The sequence below is a fragment of the Kryptolebias marmoratus genome, linkage group LG24 (genome assembly GCF_001649575.2).
Source record: "Kryptolebias marmoratus isolate JLee-2015 linkage group LG24, ASM164957v2, whole genome shotgun sequence".
Lineage (NCBI taxonomy): Eukaryota > Metazoa > Chordata > Actinopteri > Cyprinodontiformes > Rivulidae > Kryptolebias > Kryptolebias marmoratus.
The window spans coordinates 13,309,490-13,331,397 of record NC_051453.1 but is presented as its reverse complement, the minus strand read 5'-3'; the positions used below and the strand labels follow the sequence as shown (position 1 = coordinate 13,331,397).

General features: G+C 40.9%; 2 protein-coding genes across 2 annotated transcripts in view; one reads left to right on the top strand and one right to left on the bottom strand.

Moving 5' to 3' along the window:
• The first annotated feature begins 1,939 nt into the window (after positions 1-1,939).
• elovl8b (ELOVL fatty acid elongase 8b) lies at positions 1,940-2,876 on the top strand. The gene is given in 4 exon segments (XM_037974301.1): positions 1,940-1,945; positions 2,226-2,319; positions 2,613-2,835; positions 2,837-2,876. Coding segments are annotated over 4 exon segments (363 nt in total).
• A 134-nt stretch (positions 2,877-3,010) lies between these two features.
• Positions 3,011-21,908, bottom strand: part of LOC108230553 (zinc finger protein GLIS1) — a 72,458-nt gene continuing 53,560 nt past the window's right edge. The window contains exons 6-11 of the mRNA XM_017406876.3: positions 21,001-21,111; positions 18,056-18,200; positions 13,409-13,583; positions 5,185-5,324; positions 4,305-4,460; positions 3,011-4,211 (exon numbers count right to left, since the gene is read on the bottom strand). Of these exons, the coding sequence (XP_017262365.1) occupies positions 4,075-4,211; positions 4,305-4,460; positions 5,185-5,324; positions 13,409-13,583; positions 18,056-18,200; positions 21,001-21,111 (864 nt within the window). The 3' untranslated portion in view covers positions 3,011-4,074. The remainder of the gene's footprint in view (positions 4,212-4,304; positions 4,461-5,184; positions 5,325-13,408; positions 13,584-18,055; positions 18,201-21,000; positions 21,112-21,908) is intronic.

Genomic DNA, 21,908 nt, shown 5'->3' with positions numbered 1-21,908 from the left:
TTCTCACCCTGTCACTGAAACTTGATGCCTAAATACAGGCTGAATAGAAGGCAAGTGTCAGTGAGCAGATTTGGTACCTTTTTTAAAAAAAAAAAAAGCTTAAGATCTGTTTTCTTTAGACCAGGGGTCTCCAGTCCTGGTCCTTGAGGGCCACCATCCTGCATGTGTTACTTGTTTCCCTGCTCCAACACACCTGCTTCAGTGGTTAAATTACCTCTTCATGTTCTGCAGAGGCCTGTTAATCAACCATTGATTCAAATCAGGTGCTGCTTTAGACAAACTCTTTCTTTTCCCTTATGTTAGGTGGCTTCAGTGTGGCACAGCGTCCTGTCTGCACCAGAGGAAAGTGGTGAATGGAGGTATGATGATCACTTTCATTTATTTAGCTTTTTCTGCTTAAATGCAGAACTCTGCAAAACTTCATAAGACATCCATAATATCTTTATACATTAGGATTTTGTAATCATTTGGTGTTCGTGGTCAGTACGTATTCTGGTTTCTGAATGTAATTTTCAAAGTTTTATTTTAAAGTTTGGCTTCTTTTTACTTTTTGTAAATTCCTTTTCAGCCCAGTTGTGCACAGTGAGCTCAGTGACTGAGAGAGTAAAAGAAAGTATCCTCAGTGGCTGATCAGTCATTGCAAAGTCATGAAATGTAAGAAACAAAATGTTTTTCTTGTATCGATGGTTGATGTGTCCTGTTGAATATTAGCCAAGTGGTCTTTGGACACAGCTAGAGTGACTGAAAACAGGTCAGCAGTGGCAGCGTCCAAGTTAAAAACTTAAATTCTAGAAGAAGTGTTTGAATGCAGAGCTCTTTTTATTCGTGACAGCTGTCTGTCTTGATCTCTTTTTCTTTGCGTTTAGCAGCAGATTCACTCTTATATTTCCACCTAAATGTCGTCTCCTCTATGCTACACTTGTCCGATTCTGTCATATTTGTTTACCTACCCAGACTACACTAACCCGGCCTAATGTAATGTCAGTCATGTGACCCGAGCTTTCCCGAGTGCTTTGTTTACATTCAGTGCATATCAGTATATCTGGAGAACCACAGGAGTAGTCTTTCAAACTTCAGTGTTTTTAGTTTGCGATGAGTACCTTTTTTAAGCTGTTTTGTCTGAGGTATTTTTTAGAGCTTCAATTTAAAAAAAAAAAAAGGGAACAGTTTGTGCCAGGAACAAAGTGCTACGCTGTCTGTTATGTGTCTGTGTTCTTCTTCAACTTTAGGAGCCTTTTTATGTCCGAGTGATTGAACGATTAAAGTTAAGTGGCTTAACCAACAAACAAAAAAAAAACATTCCTCCAGTCAGGAACTGGGCTGAAAATTGAGTGGAAAAGCAGCCAAATGCATAATAAAACAAGCGTCAGATTTGGGGAAAGCAGGTTGCACGAACTGGAATGACTTGTTTTAAGCAAACAAACCAAAACATGTTGGTGAATGTTGTGGGAAGTGAAGTCAGTTTAAATTTCCTGTGATTTTTTTTTTTTTTTTTTTTTTTTTTTTTTTATCTGCCCTGATCCAAAGCGCTCTCATCCCCTCAGTCAGGAGGACAAACTCCTGGCTGCTGTCCCGGTGTCCCTCATCTTCCTGGGAGTAATTTGGTTATCAACACTTCATAACTACAGATGATGTAAGAAACAATCAAACATGTAGCTGAAGTTTTTTAAAATTATTTTTTATACCAGTGTGCTCTAAAGTAGATATGTAAAATAAAATACCTACACTGAGTTGTTTTTATGAATGGGTGAAGCTCCAAAACATTGTTTAACATTTCCTACAGGAAAAAATGACGACTATTGATATTTCAAAAGCTGAAAATGTAAATTTTCTACATGTACACCCTGTTTCAAAGAATCAGATGTTTTCTGTTTTTGTTTAAAGAGTTTACAGCTCTGTAAATAGCTAGCCTGTAGATTACAGCACTAGTCCGCTGGCAATGAGGGTCAGAAACTCTTGGATCGTTTAGGTTTGACATTTTACAGGCTTTATGAAACATATGTCCCTAAGAGTTGATTTTTATTATTAGTTTAATATTCATTAACTGGTTTTGGATGCTTATTGTTCCCTCTATGCAGATGGCCGGAGTTTGCTGGTGGTTTTTCCTTAAAGGTTATGGAGCTCAGTGACACTGTTTGTTCAGCATATCATCGATTGTTTGAGGGTCTATAAAAATGCAGAGTGTTTAAAACTCCTCTCGTCTCGAGCAGCTGTTCTTCATCTAGAGGAAGAACAATGGTCAGCAGACTTTCCTTCATGTTTACCCTCACAGCAGCATGATCTTCAGCTGGTGGGTAGGAATTAAATATGGAGGATTGTGTAGGCTGACTGTAATTATCCAGACTTAATAATTAATCCCATTAAAATCCTCAAACCAACCCAGGCTAATAAGTTGCACTATAACATTTAAAGGCTCTGTGGCAATTTAAGACAATTACAAGATTTTATGTAGTACACGCAGATCTCAAGTATTTCATTTGTGCACACAAGACTGCACAAACTTTTATGATTTTGCATTCTAATTTCACTTTAACATGCATTTTATATAATATCTGAATCTGCTTTAATATTAAGCTGGAAGTTATGAGCTTTTCTGATACCCCATCCTGCAGTGTTCTTCATCGGCCTGGTAAACATCATGTACTCTTACTACGGTCTGTTAGTAATTGGCCCTCACATGCAGAGGTACCTGCAGCTGGTGAGTAAAAACTAAAGGTGGATGTGGAAAAACAAAAGGCTTATTCTGATTTGAACTGTCCTCCTGTGCACGAGCAACTTCCCCGACTCTATGAATGCAAAGGTGTTTGGTTACTGCATCAACCTCATCATCCTCTATTATCTACATTAGCTACTTTAACAGGAAGAAGCAGAAATGAGGCATGATCTAACACAGACGAGAAAACAATCTCCAGCTACAGTATCTGGTTTGTCCACCAGAGGGCACCATCTACCCATAGTAACTGAAGGTTTTTATTGTATTTGACTCATGGGAGCAAAAAAAGACAGTTCAGTTCTTCAATTATTTATTTCTTGAACTGGGAAATGACAAACATTCAAATGATTGCTGTAAACAAACTGTACATTTATACACATTAGAATAATAATAATAATAATAATAATAGAAGGTTGGTTTCTCTGCATTATTGCAGAGCGAAAAAGCCAAAACCCTCCAACAAAGATAAACCCAAGGAACAAAAAAGCAATTTGTTTGTTTTTTACACTGCTACAACATCACAGCAAAATGATATATTCTTTTCTACACTTCAGTCTAAAACAGATTGAAAGTTGTAGATAAGAGATATTAAAAAAATTGCAATCAAGAGGAGTTTGTAGTGTTTGAAATTCACACATTTAAAATGAAGATGTCTGTCTGATGTTACTGTAAGTTACAAGGTTGTAGCACCGATTCAACAAGATTTTTATTTTTTATTATTATGAGAACTTTGCCAAGTAAGTTTACCACAAACTGGCCAAAAGAGGTGGTCAGCGAATACTGGAATGAATGTAATTAAATGCTCTTAATTCAGATACTTTTTATAAAAATTCTACCCAGGGTTTGTGTCAAAGGAAGCTGAAGTTCAGATGGTAAAAAAAAAAAAAAAATTAAAGACTGTTTCTTTCCATCCAGACAGTCATACATTTGATTTTTAAAAAAAACAGAAAATCAGTGCAGCTGCCCTTAAATATTTTGTTTTGACATTAAAATATGCTGAATTTAACTCTTGGATTTCCTTTTAATTCTGGATTATTTACCTTAAAATTTAGGTAAATAAAGATAATTCCTTTGTAGGCAAAAACAGCTTGTGATGATGAGTTATGACTGTAATGTAAGTTTTATATAAAATGCATTTAAAGGATTACTGTCAACTTTAACATTCATTAAGCTGTAATTACCACACCTTTATTTGTTATATAGTATATTGGATTTAGCTGCAGGTGCACAGGTAGGAGTAACCCGCCTACATCCTGAGCTGTATTTTATTTTGGGCGAGGACTTCAGAGCAGGTGACCTCAGAGTGTGGAGATGCAAGTGGAGAAAGTTGGAGCGCAGAGTAGTTTCTGTGAAGCGCCGCCTCATGTTTCTGTGTAGACGGAGGACACGTGGCTCAAGCTGCGGTCGAAGCTGCCCACCTGGAAGAAGATGCTGTCCTCTGGGCTCGAAGAGAACTGGCACCCGGCGCCCCCCTGCAGCTCCTGGGTCAAACTAAAACCTGCAGCAGGCACGATGAAGGGCAAGTTTTTAAATCGGAATGCTTCCATTAGATGTTAATGATATTATTATCCAGAGTAGGAGGCGTCCTCACCTGCAGAGCCGGTGCTGCTGGTCGGCATGTGGAAGCCATTGTGCTGGTGGGAGGTGTAGGTGTGAGAATCTCCTGGGACGTGGACACCGCCGACCGCCTGCTCCATCCTGTAGGAGTCTCCAAAATGGAAGCAGCTCTGAAAGCTGGCTTGATATTCTAGGAAACGAGGTTGATGTAGAAGAGTGGGGAGTAAAAAAAAAAAAAAAGAAAAGCAGAAGCCAGACTTGATCAGCTGCCACCAGCATCTATGGGTGATTGTTCCCAATGTCTGTGAGCATCCGCACCATCCGGCTTAACTTAATGTGAAGCTCAAATTATGACAATGCTATATTTGTGCTTGTCCTAACGCTGCCAACCACATACTGTGTTCCATTTGTCTCCATAGTCCCCATTTGTACTTGGAATCAACCACAGGAGTCTTGATAATGGCAACCAAGCCTTTCTTGGAGCACTTTTACGCAACTCCCTGACCACAGTCGTGGTTAGAGAGAGACGTCCATGTGTAGATCTTTACAGGAAAAACAGTGTTTAGTGCATTAGGGAGAGCAGGGGAAAAAAAAGAGCTCTGGAGTGACAGCTGAGACTGAGAGAGGCGGCTGAATTCATGAGCCAGCAGTTTGTTGGGCGATTCTGCAAGATTTCCAGCATCTTCAGGACGCATTCAGAAAACATTTCCAAGTGCGTGGAACTGAGTTATATTTAAGTGACTGTCAGAGGGAGGGATGTAAATGTATCAGACACACTTCTAAATCACCTGCCACAGGAAACGGTTAAGGATATTAGACTGAAACAACAGTGAGCACGTTTACATTCAAGCCAGCGCAGACTTCCTGGAACAAGTTCGATTACATTCAGTCTCTGATGTTTGGGTTAGCCTTACCGTCGTTGGCGGACTGATGATGGTGATAGTGAGGGTAGGGCTTGTGATGAGCGTGGACGCGCTGTTTCTCCAGCAGGGAGGGAGGAGGAGTCGTCGTCCCCGTTGCCTTCATGCCAGGAGACAAGAGGGGGCCCGACATGCTGCAGAAAAAACAAGGGTTAGATCAAATGCATCCAAAGCCCTTTATTTACAGTTGCTCCATTCCTGGAAGTCTTAAAACTTTCCAATAAAATGCCTCGCGCTTTGTGATGTCTCAATCAAAGCAGGCGCTACATGCCGGACCGCTCGCCACAAGATTCGCCATACCCAGAGGAGCAGTTTAGTCCGAACACGCACAGGAGGAGACGGGCCAGGCGTGTGGAAACGTGGGCTTCCCCACACGGAACGGTCCGCGTACTAATCTTAGGTCAACAATCCGTGTGCGTTAAGGCCAACACATAGACACGATGAATACAACTGCAGTAACTTTGGCGTTTACACACAATGAGCGAAGGATTTTAATGTTACCCCGAGGTTATATTTGAAAAAAAAAAAAACGTGTTCATCTGTCACACAAACTTGTAAACGGATGTTTTTATTAATTTGAAAGTTGATTGCAGTGGATTATGTCAGGCTCAGACGGAGCAGCTTAAAAATTGTAGCTTGATTGCGTCAGCCTTTTTTTTTTTTTTTTTAGAAGGCACAAGTGTGAAGATAATTGTGGTAATAAATATTTAGATGTTTGGGTTACTTGCTAAAAGATTAGTTTTATATTAACACACCTTTTGATAAATGATCATAATCTAAATCTAAAAAAAAAAGGCAACAACAATGAAAAAATTAAGCCTTTTAAGTATTGATAGAAGTATAAAATGTCTTAATCTTAGAACAAAGTGTTTTTCAAGCTGTGGCAGTAAAAGTGGAAATAGGTTAAATGAAATCATGATTTTACCCTTGCATACTGAAAAGCGGTAAGGACCATGTTTAATATTTATACACTTCTCTGAAATATTAATGCAAAACTTAAAGCTAGTGATTAAATGACTTAACCTTCGCCCAGTTGACAGTAATCTAATGAAACGGGCTGCATACCCAGACTCTTGGAAACAGATGCGTCTTTAAAAACGAAGCCGGCCAATCACCTTCCCAAATATTCAGCAACTATATCAGGAATGCCAACACATAACCTGCCGCTATGCTGCCGAGGCATGTGGTTTGCACTAAGTGCTTTATGAATGATGACAGAGTGTTGCTGGAGGTGGCTGAGCCCTTAGACGACTGCTCGTTGCTGGCCTGGCTGGAGCCCACGAGATGACCTACTGCTGTATGCATGAAGGAAGATGTCCCACCCAGCACTCAAGGAGCTGGCAGTGGCTCCAGCAGGACATTTGGCAGAAAAAGCGACGGCAATGTCAAGCGAAATTAGACGAAACTGAAGGAATTTCCTGCCAATGCTGAATTTTTATTTTAGCTGCATGTACGATTTTAGCTTGAAGCCCCCAATATTTCTGCTTTTATCAAAAGAGATAATTGGAAAACTATGAAAAGTGTTTCATAGTGGCTTCTGTAATGGTCATGTCTTTGCTCTTTATGTTGACCTGTTTTCCAACATAAATGGGTTCCCTGAAATGTACTGGCTCAGGTTAAAAAAGCCTGGAAACATAAAAGTAAAATGTTCTTTTACTTAAATGTTGTTTAGCTTCAGTTCATAGTTGGAAAGCGTAGATGGCTATTACATTACAACTAAGCATTTTACACACAAAGTACTGACTCAGTCTGACGTATTTTCACAGATAAAATCTATTTTGATCTCTATTATCTACACATAACCCAGCGAATACTTTACAGTTGTGTTAACATGCTTGTGTAATGAGCTAATAATATATTAGAAGCTCTTCTGTCAACTAATAAATTGTTTTAGCTTTATTATTTCAGCTAAATTTGGTTCCAGGTTTGTATTTTGGCTGCTAGCCCTGAAATGATTTTAGAATAATAATATAACCAGGCTATATATAATATTTGTTTGATTTTTATCACCCTCCGCCATAAAAGGCAGACAGTCCCACAGTTGCGTGTGTTTATACACTGAACAGATTTGAATGAAACTCAGAAAATAGGTGAATTATTGGACGGACAGCTGTTAAACTTTTGGAGTCAACATGGCCACCACAGCTAATCAAACACAAAAAAGCCATAATTCGGTCATTTCTTTGCAGCTAATGAGCTCATTTAATGTGGTAGTAGCTGAGCTTCATCCCCGACACATGCAAGGCGACATGTCTTCCTTCAAGGAATTCTGCTGTTTATTCAAAATATATTTTTATGTGTTTTATAGCTCGTTCAAAGTTTATTTGTATAGATTACAGAAAGCTGCACTGCTGTTGTAACATACCAATTTTCCCTATGTAGGTCCCATAAAGTTGCCTTACTTCCTACTTGTTTCTGAAATTGCCCCAACTGTTTAATTTAACGCAGACAGAGGGAGTTTTGTGGTGCCAATTGGTTTGGCGAATCGTTAAAGTTTCAAACATAAAGCTGTCGACTTGCTTGGAGAATTTTTGGTATTTGCAGCTTTCTCTCTTCAGATTGTGAAATCATCTTGGTATCCGTATACTGTAATAATTAAAAAACAAAAAAAACAACTGCATTTGACTTTGTCTACTGCGCGAAAACGGAGTTTGCCAGTCGTGTGGCACCTCGAGCCGCTGCAGCCCAGAGACGATTGCTGTTAGCAATCTTTGCTAATCTATGTGTTGGCGCGGGCCCAGAGCGTAACCATATGTTCCTGCAGAGAGCGGCGTTCCCTCAGGAGCTGCTGTCAGCACAAACTCAGGAAACAGTTATACTGTTCATATTTTTACAAGCTGCCTCTATGTGCAGCTAAAGTGAATCATAAGCTAATCACTGCCAGCTGCTCCCGGCTAGTCTCACTAGCCTGCTGGCTGCTCCAGCTCAAGGTGAATATTTCAAATGCCACATTAATCTACCCCCCACCCCACCCCGAGGTTCATCCTCACTGACCATCCACGGCTCTGCTTTTTTTTTCAGATGTTCTGTTGCAAAATGACACAACTACTACTTGACAAATCGACCTGCTAATCCCTAGAAATTGAGAAAATAAGAGAAGGCTATCTGATTTATGGACAGCATTTTATAAGATCAAGAGCAGAAAGTGAATGTGCGCTCTAAAGACGCATATTGGTAAGGATTAAGAACACTTCAAAAAGCTAAAGTACACTGCTCACAATGCAAAACACTAGCTTTGTGTTTCTGCAATTTTGATTCATTATATAAAAAAAAGAAAAATTAAACAACAAGAAGATCAGGAAGCTATCTGAAGCTGCCTCAAGGCGACAAATATCTGGAAAAAACAACTTGTAATTATTCGGGGGAGTTCATCATGACTGCTTGCCTCCAACATTTGCTCAGAAGCATCCCAAAAATGTCCTATTAAAGCTACCCATGAAGTCGGAATGGAGGCGTGATGACGAGGGAGACGTGGAGATTCGTAATCGACGATGATCTGCTCCTCATTCGTCTTCCTTCACCTGCAGCGAACCGTCCCACATGGGACCGGAGATAAGACCCCCGTCCTCCAAAAACCCCTGCAATCCCTGCAAACGCCCTCTAACTCCTCTCTCACCCCCCCCTCTTTGTAGCCAACCTGTAAGCCCCCCTGATGGATGACTGAGGCTTCTTTGGCGCAGGCTGGTGGGAACACTTCTGTTTCTGGTTAGCAAATTAAAGCGGCGTTTGAGAGACGGACAACAGCATCCTGGCTAGCGCTAAACTAAAGCTAGGCCAGGTCCCTGGGTAAAGAGCACAGCCAGGGTTCAGGATATTTTCCTGCTCGAGAGATAACGCCGTCTTTAATCGTGAAAGGAATTCTGTCGGGAAAATCTTTTCCCTGACTTGATCATTTGTGCGTAACCGACGGCCGCAAAATGAGTGACTCGACCACGCGCAGCAACCTCAAAAATGTTTGTTTGGTTTGTAAAACTGGGGCTCATTTTCAAGATCTTTGCATGATAATGACCTGAAGACAGACAGTGCCGAACCATGAAGGACCCCATTCAGAACAGGAACTCTTAATGTAGCACTGTGCTGCCACTCTAATTCAATTAGGCTGCTGAGGGATCAAACCACCTCAGACTAATATTTGTAGAGGGGCTCGAATATCAGTACACAGGTAAAAGAAGTAGTAGCCTTCCCCCGTTCAAATTATATAACCACATATAGGTGAAGCAGTGAATGACAACATTTACCACCCATCTGTCCCGGTCGAACAGCTGCCTCTGTGACATGGGCCCTGCACACACACACACACACACACACACACACACACACACACACACACACACACACACACGTGTCACAACGATTGCCAAATCTGTTTCAACTGTCATATCTTAATATTGGCCTGCGCAAAATGACACTTGCACTTGCAAAGTAAAAAGAGTCTAAATGGCCCATCTGAGCCAGAGTAAACACATTTAGCTATGAGGTCAGAGGCTGCCACACAAGAGGCAGGTCAAGTTTGATCATTTTTGCCTAAATGTTTAATGTCCCGCTAAACCGTTCGGGGAAAAACAAGTGTAGCGCTGATGTTGACTTTGGCAGCGGCCCGAACACTCGGGGCCTGAAAACGTGTAAATCAAGCGCTCCATCTCTGAGCAAATGAAAGTGGACGTTTCTAATGCTCGACTGGTTGCAGGTCGCTGCCACAACCTGCCTTCTGAGCGATTACGCGATAAGGGCGTTACTGTGCGCGCTTCACTCCGGGTCAAATCATCTTGATTTGTCGAGATCTGTAAAACTTGGAAACTTTGGCAACTTTAATGGCGGGTTGTCGAAGATGTTGGCGATTAAAGAGGGGGGGTGGAGGAAGATGTAGGGCTGTATGAACAAGTGTGATTACTTATTTGGGGATTTAGGTTACTTATGTAAGGAAAAGAGAGGATTCTCACCGCACTGTTCCCACACAAACACAGCTATGATCAGATGTTCCTCATCAAGAACCCAAAGCAATAGTCTCAAATTCAATATGTCACCCCCTTCCTGTGTAACTTAGTATCCCCTTACTCAGGTCCTTTTCACTTTCCATGCCTATCTTTGCGCTGGTAATTGTGCATGCTGTTGAGAAAAAGAGCCACGGAAACCGCAAGGTAATTTTGACAGCGTCCTCCTCCCGCTTTCAAGGCTTGAAACAACACACCACCTTCCAGATGCTCGCAGGCCGCCCTGACATCTCTGAGCGGCCCTAAAAAAAAGGTTTACGCCACGCCGGCTTGCTGCAGTGTTAGTGCTGGATGTCGAGCGCTCTGCCCGTACCTCACAATCACAAGCAATCACGTGCGTTTCCTGGACTACTACGTGTAAACTCACCCCTACACACACACACACACAGGGACTGTATGCACAGCTCTTAAAACAAGAAAGCCATCAAACCTCATTCTGGAATACGCCTATATGCTCTCATTAGAGGTTATGTACACACAGACACCCAAAGCGTGCACCGCAAATTTAAAAGAAAGCACAATTATATGTGACACAATCGCTTTTGCAACACACAGTTTATGACGCCTGATCCCATCCGCTCTTTCCCAATGTTATTAAACTGTAAAAGAGTGTTTTTGCTCCCTCCCTCCCTGGTTTTAGGCACGCTGCTTCGTACGGCCCACACTCCTGATGACATTCGGACTCTGTAACGCTGTTGTGCCGGCTCTTGGGGGAAATCATCGGCACTAATAGGAAACATGCTGCGTGTCTCTCTCTTTACACACACACACACAGGAAAAATAGATGCACTAAAAAAGCTGCTCAAGTGTCCTTTTAGCCTTTTAGCAGCACAGTTGGATGTCAAAGAGCTGCAGGTTTGGTATGTTCTCTCTTTTTAAGAACTAGTATTAAATATCGCCTGGTGGATGATAATGTTTTAGCCTGTCTGTGTGAGTGTTTGTGTGTCTGTTTACCAAAATATCTCATAAACCACTGGTCAAATTTGAATGAAACATCCAGAAAGCAATCATTGGACGCACATCTAAAACTGATTAACTTTTAAAGTCCGTGCTATTTAAGATGGCTGCCATAGATAATTGGCCTTGGCGAACACAAGAGGGCTAAACCTCGATCAGTTTTACAAATACTGAGCTAAAATTCGGCGAGTTAGGAAGTGAGGGTCATCCTCCACACATACTCAGAGCTTACACATCTCCATGTTTGCCCAAAACAACTACAGCTCCATCATTTCTCAACATTAGTTTAAAACCAAACGCACTGGGCGAAATGCGTTCCTTCAAGAAATATTGGCCTATAATTGTAAAGTTAAGTTTTGCTAATAATGGTTTTGACAGTTTTTTCAACTTTATTTATTTCCAGAAGATGTAGCAACACTGGGACAGTTTAACAATCGTCTCCATGTGTTTTTATTTTTTTACAATTCTCAAAAATACACATCATCTTTAAAGATGGTTCAGTAAATACAGTTGGGTTTTTATTTGTCATCTGATGAGGGACAATAAAACATGAAGGACTACAGTAGATCGGAACAATATGTACTATTTGGCAACGTTTCCTAGTTTTAATAGAAATCTGCTGAGGATAAAACGAAAGGCGCTATCATAATGCTTTGACACTTTGCTCTTATTAAAGTGTGAATCATGTTCGGGACAAAAGAGAGGCGGCCATGTGTCATGTTGACTGTGGGGTGACCAGCACTGACCCTCTTCCCATGAGGGACGTCTTGGAGGTTTAGAAGTTGATTTTAGTTCCAGTTTTAACTCTAAACAGAGCTGGACGATGAGGTTTGCTCTAATATGATCTAAGAGGGTTTGGCCTGGAACTGGGATGACAAAAAAGGTGGAAAGTGTAATCAGAGGTTGGGGTTAACGGTTGAGGAAAGCTTTTTTCCTCACAAAGCATCCCTGTTCTTTGCTTTATTTGTGAGGATATATACAGTACTGTGCAAAAGTCTTGACTCATTGCTCAATTCTTAATATTTTGCCACCAAGGAGCCAGATTGGTTTTGATCATTAGTTTTTTTAGGCTTTCTGACGTCTTGCAAAGTTTTCTTTCATAACTTTGGCTGCCTTTCATTCCTTTTTGGGTCCAATAAATTTCAGTTCAGCATTCAACCATTTGCAGAGTTTTTGTTTCTCAAGCCGCCTAACTCTGATCTATGAATCATTCAGGCATAAAAAGGCTCCGAAACTCAAGGGATGACCCATTGTTGTGTTGACATAGAGCAGAAATCCAAGCAAAAAAACAATAAAACTGAGTCTTTGGGCTTCTTGTTACCAACAGCCTGTCACCAAGACACATTTTGTTCCCATTTCTTTATCTGAATCTGTGAAAAATACAGATAAAACATATAAAAAGACCAAGGTGATTCCCTATTAGTCAAAAAACTTGAGATTATCATCTGAAGGATCATGCATTTCTAAGACACTGTATCATGCCTTTGTTGGATTTATTTATATTTCTTGAAGACATGACTTTCAGATACTATCTTTTGTGTCATCCACGTGTCAGCTACACAATTATACTGAGTCAGAAAGTTGCACAAAGTGGGAAACACTAACAAACCATTAGCTCCACAATAAGGCTGATCACTCAATTTTCAAATACAATTAATTAATAAAAGCACTGGAATGATAGGAAGGTGGGTACACAAGGCATTTATAATTATAAATATGCCTGCTCATGTCTGTTAAAAACTGAGTTCATGCAGGCAGCCCAACCTTTAAATCAACAGTCTGCTGCAGAGATATTACAAACTTATTGCACATGTTTGAAGTGGAAAACTACTAAAATACCCCTTTCCTGTTGTCCATTTTGATATAAAGATTACTCAGGTTCCCTGTGATGGACTTACGACCTGTCCACAATGGCCGCTGGAGATGGGCACCAGCTGACCCCAACCCGGAGAGGAAAAAGTGGGTAACGAAAATGGATGGATGGATATTATTCGGGATTATGTTACTTTTGGTCAAACTTACAAGGAGCCACTGCAGAAGGTTGTGTGATCTAGGCAGTATTGTGACTTGGAAATGAGTTATGTGTCTGGATCGTGACAATTATTTGGAGGATTCGCCTCTCATTAATTAGAGCAGGCACTTTTATCAGATTTCCGTCAACACTTCCCACCCTGCTGACTCATTTCTAATTCTCCCACCCTTCCCGCTGACCCGGAGCATCAGAAGAGTGAGCCCAACACATCTTGTTTCACGACCACAGAAGGACTCACCCGTCCCTTACGCCATCCATGGCAGCCAGCGGGGACAGGTGATGGGGGCTGCCCAGGTCTCGATCCAGCCGGTGCTGTCGGGCGGGCAGGTCGGCGACGGAGGTGGGGTTGGGGGTGGGGGACAGGAGCTCCACTGAAGCGCCGTGGTGGGGGGTGCTGGAGCCAGCGTACAGGCCTGAAAGACAAACAACGCTAATTCGGTAAATGTGCCAAATAAACTCAAGGGCCATGTGCTCGGCTTTTCCTTTGAGCAAATTAAAAGCCATTTCATGGTAACAAGGTTTTGTTTTGACAACCTTCATCCAATCAGAGAACTAAAATGAAATAAAATGTTCTTTGTTTGCTCTGTTTGTAATTTAGGATACATTGTTTGTGCTGCCAACAGGGACTGACCTGCTTTGGCCTTTTCCGATTATACAAAAATACACTAAAATGTTACGGGGTTTGAAGACTAAAAACAATCAGAAGGGCATTTAAAAGATTAATATCCTCTATAAAATATTTCAAAATTGTTTTAAAAGAACAAAAAATACCCCAATTCCAAAAAAGTTGGGATGTTGTGTAAATTGTAAATAAAAACAGAATCTAACTAGAAGCCTATGCCAAGGTTTATTAAAAAATTGTAGGATCTGGATCATGACCCAGATCCCCAACAACATTCAATCACTTGATTTTATATGACAACCCCAACATTTCCTGAAAATTTGATCAAAATCTTTTCTTTAGTTTTTAAGTAGACAGACGGATAAACCACCCAACACTACCTAAAAACAAGGTGAGGGGAATCATGGCCTCCTTGGCAGAGGTAATGATTTGCAAATCTCATAGTTTATTCACAATGGAACATAGCAAATATATCAATGTTTTAACAAAGACGTACTATTCTTTTGGACAAAATAAGGTAATTTTGAATTTCATGGCAGCAACACATCTCAAAAAGATGAGACAGGTCCATGTTTATCACTGTGAAGCCTCCCACCTTCTTTTAACAAGCCTGTCAACATATAGGAACCAAGGAGAACAGCTGCTGGAGGCTTTAGAGGGAATGTCCCACTCTGGTCTTATGTAAGATTCTAGTTGTTCTACAGTCCTGGGTTTTCTTGGCTAGATTTTTTGGTTTCATGATGCACTAAATGTTTTCAACTGTTGAGAGGTCTGGACTGCAGGCGGGTCAGTTCAGCTCCTGGACTCTTCTTTATGAAGCCACGCTGCTGGAATGGATCCCGTCTGTGGTTTAGCTGTGTCCTGCTAAAAAAAACATCTGGATGAGGCACTAATGCGCATCCATACCATCAGAGAGGTTTGTGTGAGCTGATAACGAGCCGGATGGTCCCTCTTCTCTTGAGCATAGAAGGCGTAGCGTCTGTGTTTTCCAAAAAGAATTTAAAATTTCCATTTGTCACAGAACCACTTTGCTTCTGTCCATTTTAAATGAGAAGATGACAGCGTTTCTTATGGTGTTTACATATGGTTTCTTCTTTACATGATAGAGCTTTAACCTGCAGTTGTGGATGGCCCAGTGAACTGTGTTTACAGACAGCGATGTGTGTTTTTTATATTATATGAGTTTATATGGCCAGCGGGTTTTTTTTCTTTCCCACCCCAAGCAGAAATAGTAGGAAAAATAAACATTTAACTGTCAATATCAAATTTCTTTTGGGATTCCTGTAGGAAACAGTTTGCTAGAATCCCAACGTGACACAATGAAATCTTCTTGTTTCCTTTGGCCAGTGGTTTGAAGCCCAAAGGTGTTTGTTTTAAAGGATAAAGCAGAGATGTTAAAACCCACTAATAGTGGCCATTTTTGCTTTTCTAATAACAAAAAGGAGAGGGGGAAAAAAACATTGCTTTTCATTTCTTACCACAGATAGGTGGTCTTTGGAGAGTTCCTTGTACATTTACCTCTACAGATTTTGCTCCAAAGCGTCTAACGTTTCAAGAATAACAGTTTCCAGTGGTTGTATTTCACAAGATTTTAAAAGTGTTGCTCCAGAGGCTTGTTCATTCAAGAACCTCACATTGCTGACATCAAATCTTGTTAGATGAGACTCAGACTGATCATCTCTTTCCCTCCTATCAGCGTAAGCTTGACTTTTTCCATCCTCCACTCTGTGTCTTGATTGCTTTCCGAGCTTCCAAGAAACGACAACCGTCTGTGGCAGCGAACCAGCAACCAACAAGAGAAGAAGACAGGAGGAGATGGAAGGATGAGGAAAACTGCTCCCGGTTTCGCCGTTTCCAGGCCCAGCTGTTCTCAAGTGGAAGCATGCTGAGGCCTGTGACAGTGCTCTGAAATGGTTACAAGCTTGATTCATTATCCCCAAATCATCAATCACAGCCCTTAAATGTTTTCCCCTTTAGCCCCAACATCTGCAACCGCACCAGCAAAACAGTCGACAAATAATGGCTGTGATTGCCTCAATTTTATCACGAGCTGCTTTCGGGGGGAGGAAACAGGAAGTTCTGATGTTGCAGTTTACAGTATAGGTTGGTAGACTGTTTGTTCTGAAGATGTTTTGGATTAAAAACCTGTCTGGATGAGCTCAGAAGAGTGTAGGGAAGTTATATTGACCTATAAGCATAACAGCAGGAACGTGTAAACCTCTGTGTTAATCAGGAAACACTCTAATCATCCTCCATAAAGCAGAGAGGGGTTTCTCGTAAGTCCTACAGCAGACATGAGAATAGGAGCAGACCTATAACCGGTGAACAGGAAAATAAGTTAGCTCTGACTGGAAGCGTGACTCACTTTCTGCTTTACAAGTGTTAATGACTGGATGCCTGCCCACTTTGCCCCATTTCGTCCAAGCCTCCTATTAGCCCTCAAACTAAGTGAAACTCGTGCACATTGGATGCCAACCTGAAGCCTGCAGCATCTTTGGTATGTCTTAACAGCGCTCATTTTTTAAAAATTGCTTTGTAATCAGGAGTGGGCTCCTTGGGGGGGTCTGAAAACATTGAACAATGAGAGCAATCCAGTCAAGAACAGAGGGAGGCAACGGTTAACAAGCCGAGCCTCAGAGGCCCCGTTTGACACTCGGAGACAAGTCTCTCTCGTCAACGGCGCGCACGGTTCCAGCAACAATACCAGGACGCGACGGGGAGCCTGGGTGAAACATAAAACACGGACAGATGTGCCCCATAAACGGAAGCTGCAGGGCATCTTTCTTGTCTTTTCAGATTGTTGCAACTCATTTGTTTTTTCTTGTTCCCAATCCAGCGTGGTGCTGGCTTTTTACAGCAGCCAAATTCATCAAATAGAAAAATGAAAGCTTAAAGAGCCCCTGTGATGCATAAAATGATCTGTTAGTAAATGTTTTTGCAGTCTTCGCATGACGAGCAGACAGGTTAACGCGACTGTAATGGAATACAAATCAAAACAAAGTTACAAGGTTGTAACAGGTCCTGTCTGAAAACCAAACAAACCCAAATGTGCCTCAACTGTTGATGTAATTTATGCATAAGCAATTAAAGGTAAGTGACACAGTGAGTGCTGTTTGTTTGACCAAAGGCAGAATGATTTTCATTGCTTGCGAGCACAAAAATACATCTGCAGGAATGTTGACATGGCTGCTGATTACCACCAATGACTCGGTGATTACTTTGCCAGGTGGTGGGATTTCTTGTGGCCAGAACATACAAACTTACCTCTTCTGGTTTTGAGCTTTTAAGATTTGGAGGCAAAACTGGTCTCGTCCACACACACTTCAAATATCTCAGGCACAGATGACAGAAATGTCAAACTGTTGTGTTGTATTCAAGCTTCAAGCAGTTTAATAAGGTGCCAACAGAGGAAGCACATTTTGATTTGACACGGAACAAAGTGGTTTCAGAATAATGTCAATTATTATTCATTGTCAGTTTGCAGTTCTGTGGGCTACAAGTAGAAAATCGCTTGGAAAGTCATGGCTTCATGAACGGCACGAAGGGAAATGATGTATCTGTGTGTACTCGCTTATTTTGTCTGTACTTTCAGCAAAATATCTCAGAAATCACTAAAAAACGTTAATCATTTGGTTGACGTCTAAACTGATCAACTTTTGGAGTGAATCTGATTCAATATGGCCACCACAGGAAAGCAATCTTATAAAAAGGTAAAATTTGATGTGGTAGTAACTGAGAGTCATTCACAACATAACGCTGCTTTCAAGGTCTGACCAAAACAATCACAACACCGTAATTCTTCAACAGGACATGATCTCTGTTCAAAACTCGGCAGGCGATATGCATTCCTTCAAGGAATGCTATGACTTTCATTTTGGTCTGTCATTTACTTCGAAGCCACTCCGCTCCAGCTTCAGTTCACTTTCACAAATTTAGCACAACCTTGAGATTTTCATACTTAAATTTCTGCTGAGTAGAACAAGAACGGATACCTGCAGAGACCGCAGTCGTTTGGCAGACGACAGAGCTGATTTTAACCTTTTGTACTGAAGACAGACAACTATTAAAGAGCCGTGGCTTGTTTTTCACATAACTGCTTGCCAAATAACAGCAAAAACATGCTTTTCCATTTGTGATACTTTGTACTTTTTCATTCGTCCTCTCTTTTTCTTTTAAAGTCTGATCATCAGTGAGCTGTTTGCCAGACATATATTTGCTTGCTTGGGGCCTTTTGGAGCCCCGGCCAGCATCTCCTGTGCGTACCTGTGAAGATGTCTGGACCGAGTGCAGGAGATCGTCCATCTTTGCCGTTGTAGAGCTGCTGCTGCGTGGAGGTTGAGTTCTGGAGCTGCTGCATGGACAGACAGTCACTCAGGATGTCCTGCTCTAGGTGAGGACAGGGCCGCAGCTGAGAAACAAGCAAACATTACATTTAGCAAGAAGTAAAGACTTTTCTAAAGGAATCCACGTGCTGTTTGAGATTACACAACCTCAAGCAAAAAATAAAATGACTTCAGTTTTGTCTATTTTTGTTTTTTAGTACATAATCTATGAGAATTTCTTTGTGTGTGTTTTCGCTTTGTGCCATAATGTGATTATGATGCTAATATGAGAAAGTAACTGGGAAAAATATATTACATTCTCGATAAAAGGCAAGCAAATAGAAAGATTATGTTGTTGCTCCATTCTGAGTCATACGTTGGCCTTGGGCATCATGGGTAAATTATCACCATACCAACTGTGAGCCAATCGGGGATCACTTCTGTTTCTCCCATCGCCAACAGCGACGAGAGCAACTGAGGGCACATTTCAGATGGAAATTGTGCCACACAGCACAAAGAGAAACTTCAAACCTGTGTCAGTTGGTAAAACCCAGCTTTTAGATCTGAGCAACAGCTGACCTGTAGTGAAAATCTCTGCAATAAAACATCCCAGCCGCTGATGTACACAACAGGACGGTCCAACAACCGTAAATCTCCTCTCTTCAGTAGATTTAACTTCAAAGACCCTGAAAAGCCAGGACCGAAAGTCCTGCTGCCGATTATGTGATGCGGGCTAAAGAAAGTCGCTTTAAACCAACATCACGGCCGAAGATAATTCAAAATAGAGAAAAGATGACTCTACCAAAAGGTCTTAATCTGCTCAGTCTGCTTCAACATTCATGGGAATCAACGAACTATCAATCAAATAAGCAGGATTTCTCATAGTTGATAAGCTTTATGAACAATGTCGTGATGATTTTAACCTAAAGTCACCAACAAATTATTGTGTTTCATAAATGTGACCATAAATACATATTTAAGACTTCTTAAAACTACCTGATCAATGTTAATGATAAATACCAACTAATAGCTCATTAAGGTATAAACTGTTATTGTAATTAAACATGTTAAACACATGCTGGGATAGATAGAGTCAGACTAAATCACATTCAGATTAATCTTGTACTTTTAAGCCTAAATTCTTCTGGATCGTGCTAACCAGAATCTTGTAGGTCGCAGAGTGAACTAACTGAGACACTTATTTTATTTCTCTAATTTCACAGACATAGACCATGTTTATTTTGACAGAGAGGATAAGATAATTTATCTGTTTTGTGTACAGCTCCTCCTGTTTTGACCACATTCTCCACGTGGTTTATCGTAACGGCTTCCCAGCTGGCATCATCCCCGTCCGATTATGTACCGAGATGCTTCGTGTCAATAAACGTGTACGTTTGTGTCCTCCTGGGGACGATTACGAGCGTCCTGCAACGCATTCATCACGTGTAATTGAGGCTCTGTGTGACACTCGTAACAGTTTTCTTTTCTGGGCCGACTCCAAGAGTGGAGCAAGAGCGTTTGTTTGACATTTGTCCATAACATCTGGCCACTGGGGTATTCTGCGCTACAGCTTATTAACAATGCTACAAGCACACATGTGTTTCCCTTTACGATTCTAAGCAAAAGGAACACATCATCCAGCCTGCCACTATCCAGCTCTTTCCACAACAATGAACTCTTTCTCTCGGTTATTTACCCACATCCAGTCAGGGAGAGAATGGGCTTTTGACCATAAACATGATGAAATGTGGTCAACCTGATCTGTTGCTGGGGAATTATTTTCAAATATCCCCTTCTCCTCACTTCCCCTAAACTCCTCACACCAGCTGGATCGATTCATGGGTAGTGTCCATCAGAAGAGGACAGATTATATAAACTAGTCCAATAAAACGTTTGAGCATTTTTAAGGTTGAAAAGACGACTAGGTTGACATCGAGCTAATTTTGGTATAAAAGTGAAATGTAGTAGGCAGCTAAAACTAGATATTGACACCAAATAAACATTTATAATTAGCTATGTGGGGAGTTGAAACTGAGATCTCTGCATTGTAAATGTTTCTTGTATCTTACAGAGCTAAACATCATGACACGTCGACAATATACCACCTTTCACTCTATGTGGTGCAGTTCTATTTTTGGAAAATATATTCAGAACATGAATCAACCTCATCAGTAGTATTAAAGGTCACTCTAAAGGGGGGTCGTCTGACATATTTGCATGTTTTACAGATTTGACTTGTGTCATAAAAATGCCATTTTACAAACTCATTTGGTCGGGCTAGATTTTGCCAGAAATATTCCAGGCTACATACGAAGCTGAAGTTGCATCTGTTGCTCAATGGGCTTACTGGATCCAACCAGCTCCTATAACTGAATTCATTGGACAAAGTTAATAGGGACGCACGCACACTTGTCTGTTTTATAAAAGGCCTTTGTAAGGATGATCTATGTCCCGAGTGAAAACTGAGCCTTGAGGTGAAGAGAATCGTCTACAGACCTGTAAGACGAGATTGCATCAAGCCGCGGATCTGGGTTCTGCCGTTTAAGTTTAGCCAAAAGCAGCCTCGGGTTCTCCAAACTGGAAGACGTTTGTAAGTTTATAGGAGGCATCTGTGGATGTTGCGCTGAAAAGAAGCGGGAGAGCTCGAAACCTCACTATGAGATGGTTTTGTTTTGGTGAGCTCAGGCTCGATAACTGTTTCTATTGTTCAGATTTTAGGTTTCACGGAGGGTAGAAAACACCAAAAGACTGCCCAGAGTCATCTGAGCTAAAAAGGTTCGGTCAGACTGGAAACCAGCAGACCAGCAGTCAATGACTTTAAAAGAGGACAACAAACGTTTCAATGAGTTTTTTTTTCCTTTTATACACTATCACAGAGTTTCTCACCTTTCTCTGCACCTGTTGCTCTTTGGCCGAGTGGATCTTGACATGTTTGCGCAAAGAACTGGGATCTGTGTATCGCTTGGTGCAGCCAGAGATCTGACATGCATATGGCTTCTGTAAGGACAGAGGAAATATTTCAAATCAGTTTTTGTTTTATTTGAACACGTTTAAAGTCCCTTTGTAAGAACACAGACAAGGGAAAGGAAAAGACAGCTCAAGAATGTGCCACAAAAACTGTAAGCAAGGAAAAATCTGAAACTTGTCGGAATAAAGACAAAGTCCTACCTTTTAAGCTGAGATAATTTGAAGTAAAAGGAAGAGCAGGAAAGGAGCGAAAAGAAAAGATAATCAGTTACAGGAAATCTTAAAACCAGAAGCTTCTGTGTTGTAGCTGATTGGGTTGTGTTCAGTATTTTATGACCCTTTTTTGCCTTTCTTACTGGCATAAAGAATACTGTCTTATGCAGAAAACACTCATACTACATGTGCTTTTAAATGCTCTTGAAATTTAAATGTTCAGGAAACATAATTGCTTGGTTTGAGTTCCTTTTACATAATTGGCTAAATTAAAAAAAGAGAAAAATCCATTACTCTCGCTAAAAGTACCCTATCTAAAAGCTAAATGCAAGTCTAAAAAAACCCCAAACAATAGCTAGAAGCTTAAAGGCTAGCTAACTAAAAGCTAAAAGTAGCTAACTAAACTGTCTAGGTGGAAACTAACTAAAAGTAGCAAAATGCCAAGCAAAAGTACCCGGAAGCCAGCAAAAAGTAGCCAAATGCTATCTAAAAGCTAAATAAGAAAATTGCTAACTTAAAGCTAAATACTAACAGCAGCACAAGAAGACAAAAATAGAGTACATTTTCTGAAGCAGATTTATAAAAAAATGTTTTTGAAGTTATTGAAGCAAGCT